General features: G+C 35.7%; 1 protein-coding gene across 1 annotated transcript; it reads right to left on the bottom strand.

Moving 5' to 3' along the window:
• Positions 1 to 1,405: 1,405 nt before the first annotated feature.
• LOC110018608 (protein DMR6-LIKE OXYGENASE 2-like) lies at positions 1,406 to 7,467 on the bottom strand. Its single transcript, XM_020715970.1, is given in 5 exon segments — positions 1,406 to 1,924; positions 2,948 to 3,266; positions 6,518 to 6,765; positions 7,063 to 7,194; positions 7,197 to 7,467. Coding segments are annotated over 5 exon segments (1,083 nt in total). The 5' UTR covers positions 7,317 to 7,467; the 3' UTR covers positions 1,406 to 1,660.
• Positions 7,468 to 7,730: the final 263 nt, after the last annotated feature.

Genomic DNA, 7,730 nt, shown 5'->3' with positions numbered 1-7,730 from the left:
TACCAGACGAAATAAATATGGGTATTTTAATACATTGCATTTATTTATATTGTACTCAGACACACAAGAATTTACAAGTACTTGCAACAAACCTTTAATAATCGTACAAGTGGTGTGCATAAAATACTTCGCTTGACATACTGAGTTAACATAAAATAGTTGTTGTAATACACCATTACATTAAAAGAGAGAAGAGCTCTTTCTTCTTCTCCTTATGTCCCTTATGCTAGCGTTAGCAGCAAATAAATAAATAAATGAATACAAAAAATCTTAACTTGATATCACAGTGTCTCTTTTTATCATGCGGATCAAGGCCAAGGACCACGATCTTAAGATGGAGATTTAGAGCAACTTCTAGCGTGCGTTTCAATGACTATGCCAAAAGATGTTTCAAGGTATAAAGACAAAAGCGTACTCGGCGCTATGCTAGATTTAGGCTTCGAACGTGTTCTGCAAATCTCCTTTAAAAGGAGGAGGCGAGCTACGATTTGAAAAAGCAAAAAATTATCATTCTTTCAATACAACTTCCATAACTCACCAAACAATAGTTTTTTCAGAAGTTGACTTTCACTGCAACTGAATATAATTTCACCGCCTTCTCAAACCAAATCTTAAGAGGAAAAAAACTGATCCAATTACCGTTATTCGAACTCTGATTGATTTTTAGTTGTGGCTATTTTGCGGGCCGGATATCTTAGCCGGTCAAAATCAGCTTTGCGAGACTTTTCACAATTTTACAATTACTTTTTTGCCACAGCCATTACATTCTTAGTATTATATACAAGAAAGCAGAGCGACGAAGCTTCACGTAGCATCTCTCTCTTAAGTTCGGTCATTATGTGGGCCTTCTAAGTCATATTAAGAGAGTTTTAACCCTTGGTTTTGATTATTAACTATATTTCTACAAATTCTTAATTTTCCTCTCTTTTTTAAAAACTTTCTTACCACCGATTTGGGCACTAATCACGTGAAGAAAAGTGTCAAATTCATGATAGATACATTTTTTATATTATACATATGATTTTATATTAAAAAAAACATTTTTATTGCATCATGAGCTTATGACTCATTTTGGGATAATGAGGGAAAAATTAATGAATGAATTTGAAAAATGAATCGTCCAATTTATACAACATTTATATAATAATTGTGGCACAGCAAATTTACAAGGAAAACTAATATTCAAGTTTATTATTTTTTTACATGATATAATTATATCCTCTTGTACTTTTGAATAAAGTAATTGTCAATATTGTTTATTCATCGTACACTGGTGAACTGAAAATCCTCTTACATTAACTAACACTTACCATCTTTTAAAAATGATGCAGTTTACATTCACTATTGACCATTTAAATTTCCATTATGTCACATTAGCAACTTTAAAACTATTATAGGTCTCATTTTCTATCAAATAAAATAAAAAACATAAGAACAATAGGGCTTTTCTCTTTCTAATTGACCCAAGTACATTATTGATACTTCTAAATGCATAGAGAATATAGTAAGCATAACCAATGTTGGAATTGGTTGAAAAGAACAATCAAGTTAAAATTTTAGATGACCGACGACGTTCAACGTCATATCCTAAAGTAGGTTGATCCAAATATTAAGGTCGTTGATGATTATCATGAATCAAAGAAATAAATCTAATTCAATGCTATTGGGAGTCAGGGCTCATGTTGGCCACTTTCCTTGACTCAAGAAAGTGCTTTTGGTTAGTTTCATGAGTGGTCATATAATTCAAAAAGGAAGCAAAGTCCGTGTCCTTGTAAAGCCTTTGATTTTCTTTGACAAGTTCAGGTGAAGGGCGAACAATGCTATCAAATGGAAGACTGTGTACTGAAGCAATGGAGTTCCGAGATTTGGACGAGTTTACAAGAACCCGATGAAGCACACTCTTATATCTCCCATTACTGAATATCTGTATATCGAAGCAACATTACTAATTAAATTAAGTAAATGAAAAATTAGAAATTAATAAAATATCGCTTAAATTAATCTTAATGAAAGCAAATATCACAAATTCCATCATGGGCTTCATAAAATCTCATGCCTAGTTCCACCTTTTGGTTGGATTTATGCAACTTAAATCTCCATTCATTTTTTTTACTTCCATTTTAACGCATAAAATCATGTACTAAGTTCGGGTTACCTTTACCTTTCTTTTTCATAATTATATTAATTTTATTCTCTTCTAATCAATACATCTTTTATAATTTTTAATGTGCTTAAATCAATTAATTTTATTTTCATATTTTTCATCTAAATATGTTGCTATCACTTCTAATAATATTACATATTTATCATAACATTATTAGTTCTTTTAAAAATTGAATTATTTTTTATTTTTCATTAGATAACAATCAAAATCGTATAACAAACATTGATGCATAATAAATTTGCTTAAATCTCCATGTTAGTTGATGCTTTAATGTAAAAGGACATTATCTTAAAAGATTTCTCAATATGTATAACATTTTACCCATTAAACCAATCCTATAATATATATACTATTGCAACCTCCTTTTCATTATTACTAGAGTGAGTTATAGCAAGAAGTCTAATATGATCATGATATTTGTTAAAAATTCTAAAAAGTTGGACATTGTTCTACAAATGCACATATACATACAAATATAAATTAGGAATATATATTAAGTTTTAGAAAAAGCTTGACATACAAATTAGATCAATTAGTGTTTTTTTTAACTTATAAAATTATGTTTAACTATAGTTTTTTTTGAAACAAAATTAAATCATTACGAGTTTGAATCAATCTTACTGAACATAATTTGCCACACTAAAGCTCCTATATTTATTTTATAATAACCACAGTTTTGTAAGCACATGATTTAGGAAAAAAATAAGGATGCATGATAATTTTCTCTAAAAATAAAAAAAGTAAATAAAAAAGATATTTCTTTTCACTTTGTAAAATATGTACCTCGAGATGATCACCGACATTGACAAAAAGAGAATTAGCAACTGGATCGACTGTAATCCAATCATCACCACATTGAACTTGAAGTCCCTTCACCTTATCTTGAAGCAGTATTGTGAGAAAACCATAGTCAGAATGTGGCGGCATTCCAAGCGTGAGATCAGGCTCGGGGCATGGAGGAAAGCAATTGATTACCATCATATGAGTCCCTTCTTTTAATTCTTTGAGAACCGAAAGCCCAATCCCTAAAGTTTCAAGAATGGCCTCCATAAGTACTAAAAACAAGGCTTTGCTTTGTTTGGCGTATGACATGGCCTCTTCTCTACATGATGTTACATAAAAGTGTGTTAACATAATTCAAAAAAAAAAATTATGTTAGTTAGTATCAAGGCCAAGGTTATTGACTAACATGAACATTTTTTCATTTTGTTAATTATGCTACTAGTCATATGTTTCATTGACATACTTGCGTTGTGCCTAGCAAGCAAGATTTAGAAGTTAATTATTAATTAAACTTTGAAATAGTTTGCTATCGTTTCAAATTTTTGCGGTTTTCGTAGCAAAATATTGGTGCTTATTTTTATGGGTGCCAATAGTCTATAGCTCGAAGATAAGATGTTAATTGGCAGATGTCTGAAAGCTGATTAAAATGTAGGTGTTTTACATATGGAGGTCCCCAAATTATATTTATTACAAATAAAAGCCCCAAGTCATTTAATTTACGACTCAAGGATTCCTTTACAACTCACTGATGATGAAGGCTGTTCCTCTTCTTTTGCTTTGAATCCAACTTCCGATAATGAAGCTCCACCAACGGTCGGATCGGCACCACAAATTTGACACTTGTTCAGCAGTTCGACGATCAAAATTCGTCAACAGGAGGGGCAGGACAAATGAGATCCAAAGCACGTATCGACGCAATTGACATGAAAACCATGACCACAATCTGGCTGAATTTGGATCCCTTCTCTCTGTACAAACTCCGCCAAGCAGACCAAACACTATGCCAGCTGCTTGCTGGCGGTCGCCGCCACGACGTCAAATGATATCTTTGAAAGAGATCACAGAGCCTTCTTCTTGAGTCATTTGGTTGGTGTTAGAGGAGGCTGTGGAGCTCTTCTGGAAGAAGAAAGGAAACGGTGGAGCCAGGCACAGCGACGGCGAGGCTAGGGTGTTGTGGCCAGGTTTTCCGAGAAGAGGGAGAAATGATAGTTGACACGGCTCAAGAAGAGGAGAGGGTGAGAGCAGGGCGAGTGCGTAGAGTTAGGAAGAGGGATGAACCGAGGAGCTTGATGTTGAGCAGGCTAGAGGAGGTGAGGGACTGCTACATGATTTCGGTTTGGGATTTCATGTGCTGGGGACGGTGAGGGTATTTGTGTTGACATGCAACGAGGACGGAGATTTGAGCAAAAAGAGCAGTTAACCCTCGTGCTGGTAACCACACAGCCGCCACCATGGATGTTAACCCTCACTCCTCCCTCGATGGCTATGCTGACCTAGTGGAACTGCGTCACCAAAGAGGGGTAAAAAAAAACCTTGAGGCGTAAATTAAATATTTTGGGACCTTTATATGTAATAAATATAATTTGGAGACCTCCAAATTTAAAACCCCTATTTTCAAATAGTTCTCAGTTTGAGTCAAATTGACTTATGTATTTAAACTTGATCTAGGCTAATAGTCAAGTTCATATTGAACTCCCAAGGGTCAACATCTTTTATCGGAATTTTCTCGTTTAATTACAAAATGAAAAGATCTTTCTTTTTTAAATAGGCTTTTAATTAAAAATTAATTGATAACTGTTGAGAAAATTGGGGTGAAGAAAAACAGTAATCGACACAAATCCAGAAGAACACAGAAATTTAACGAGGAGATGCCTGCGTCCTCGAGAGCAGAGCGGCGAGTTCCTTTCACTATTCAGAAAAGAGGTTACAAAATAGAAAATACCTCTTGGGGTTACTAACGACATATTTATAACCCCAGGAGTAAACCCTAGGAGCAATATGTAATTACAGCACTACCCCTATACCATACCGCAGGGCTTTGCCCCCGCACCCCAACCCACGTAACTTCCTAATTTGGACAGATTCTTCCGCTCAGCTCCGCTCCGCATCAATCCAATGTCTGTCCCTATATGGTGTATGAGTCATACCATAACAATAACAGATGAGATATAATTCTAAAATGTGGTATATTTAGTACATTCTATCAACATCCCCATTTATGCTTCCATCCCAGCATAATCTTCTTCTTCCTTTTTCAATCCATACTTCCATCCAATCATGCACTCATAGCCGCAGAAGACACCACCACCAACTCCCAATCCAATAATAATAAACATCCCAACTTAAAAAACTACACGTATTTATCCAGGCATAATATTAATTCTCACTACCCAGCTTACAACAAAGAGTCACGCTACTTGGAATTTCCAAGTTCTCAAAATCTTACATGCCAACAAATTAGAAGGATATTGAGGTGGATCCATACTTTGCCCACAAAAACAATATCCATGGAAAAGTAATTTTACGCTCAGCCTATACTACTTGGCTCTACTCCACCAACTTTGCCCTACATATTCATCCTAATGCCCTAACCCTAAATTCTTGCTCTATAAACAATCAATCATGTCGTCCAATAGATCCACCTTCATTCAATTTCAAAATGAACGACCAAATTACCATTCAAATGTAAAAGACGACGCAATAATTCATAAATAATACAATGCTGTAGTTAGAATACTGCAACAGATTATTGGAAAATTTAAAATGCAAACTAGTTCTTATGAATTAGGATTTAAGCTTAAAACTGATCAACATGATATTTGTCTCAGAATCTGCTACAAACCTACCATATTAAACATAACAAATCAATTTGCATAAAATTTCAAGAAAACGTATCAGTTTTATATATGTGTGTGCACGCGCGCCACCGTTACTCTTTGACTGACAGAGTTTTTAAGACCCTTGAGTCAGGAGTTCCATCTTGTCTATGTGCGGAATGAAATTCTTAAGCACAATATATATATATATATATATATGTAAGCTATATATTTAATTATTTATTTATTATTTTTACCGTTGTAAGTATCGTTTGAAAGCTATTGGTTCAACAAAACCTCCAGTCGAGATTCTAGATATCAAAAGAGCTAAAGCGCTTAGTCCCATCGGCCCACCGGTCTCATTAATCCCTGCAGCTACTATTCAGCACCGGCATCTCTGGGCCTCCACATACTTGTTTTTTCCAATTATAAATGTTCTAAATCTTTTTTCCCAATTGTAAATAGTCATACGGTACGTGGACCACAAATTATACGGTCTGATTCTCTGCTATATCGTACATACTACCGAAATTATTTTGAAAGTTTTGAATATCATCTTAGCCAAAAATTAATACTTTAATCCTAAAAACTTCTCCCAGAATAGTTCCCGGCATCCAATAATCCAGGAAAATTTTAAATTTCTTCATATAAAATACAAATATTTTTACTAAGAATCTTCAGCATCACTTTCATTCTAAATAAACTATATATAAAAAAACCAAAAATTGCGCAATCTTAAAAGAAGCATATATACCTCAACTGCGGAGGAGAGGAAGGCCAAAACGGCAGAAAAGTGAGCAGAGGATGGCAGCTGAGTTTCAGAAAATCCCTCCAGAAGAACACACCATCCTGCAACTGGTTAAAACTGGTTCCATATCTTACAGGCGCTCTTATGTCGTTCGACATATATTTCTCCCTTTCCTCGCAGCTTAACTCGAAGAATCTCCTCGCCGACGAAAGTAAACTCAGCAGAGATTCACTGGGAATCCCGTGGTTCACAATCTTCTCCAAATCAAACCAGATATAAAATCAATAAATCTGTATATTATGCAACACTTACTAAACCCTACACAGAATTTAAGCAGAATCTTGCCAGAGACTTTTTGGACAAAATAAATCCCTTTTACGGGGCTTCGGGAAACAATTCTATTAAATTTTGCAGGAATTAGTGAATTCGTTGCCACACAGATTTTTGAATTTAAGCCATTCAGGATTTAGTAAATTAGAAATTACGGGATTTAGCAAATCCCAATGCCTTAAATCTCATCTGTTGTGAGACAGAGCATAAATAATGCCTACCTGGAAGAATCCATACTCCTGGCATGCTCTAGACAAAGAACGGAGGGCATGCGGCCGACCATTGCTATCCTGTAACTGAGAGAAGTCTATGGTGGGCAACTTGAATCTCGCACTCGGGCTCTTCGATTGAAGCCAGGGCGTTCAGGGACCGGTAGGATGTACTTGCGGGGTAACTTTTTGGTGCCGCTCTCACAGAGGTTTCGCACGCCTTTTAGGTATGTGCTCTCCTCTTCGTCCTTCTTCTCCATCACCATCTTATTGTAAGAGAGAAAGATAGAGAAGCAGGAGGAAGAGAAGAAAAATGGTGGCTGGAGAGAGAGGAATAGAGGGGGGGATAAATGTAATATATGGTTTTTGAGAAATAGAGAAAGGGGAAGGATAAGGATGGAGGATGGGATGAGGCCATTTGGTTGGTATTTGTAGCTGGGGATTTGGAGAGAGAACGAGCAGTGGAGAGAGATTGAGAGGTATGCGGGCTTCAGAGTTAGTGGAATCCGGCGGACCATTTCCGGGGGTGCTGTGAGTAAACGCGTTGACCAAGTGAAGATTGGTTGGGCCCGCAACAGCCTAGATCTAATCCGTACAATCGGTATAAAAAGACTCGCGAGGAAAAAATGGGGAAAAAACTGGATCTTTGAGATATCCGATGAAATTTCGATCATAATAAT

Source organism: Phalaenopsis equestris, unplaced genomic scaffold (assembly GCF_001263595.1).
Source record: "Phalaenopsis equestris unplaced genomic scaffold, ASM126359v1 Scaffold000025, whole genome shotgun sequence".
Taxonomy (NCBI): Eukaryota; Viridiplantae; Streptophyta; class Magnoliopsida; order Asparagales; family Orchidaceae; genus Phalaenopsis; species Phalaenopsis equestris.
Note: the sequence above shows the minus strand (reverse complement) of the source record. Positions and strands in the feature narration are given on the sequence as shown.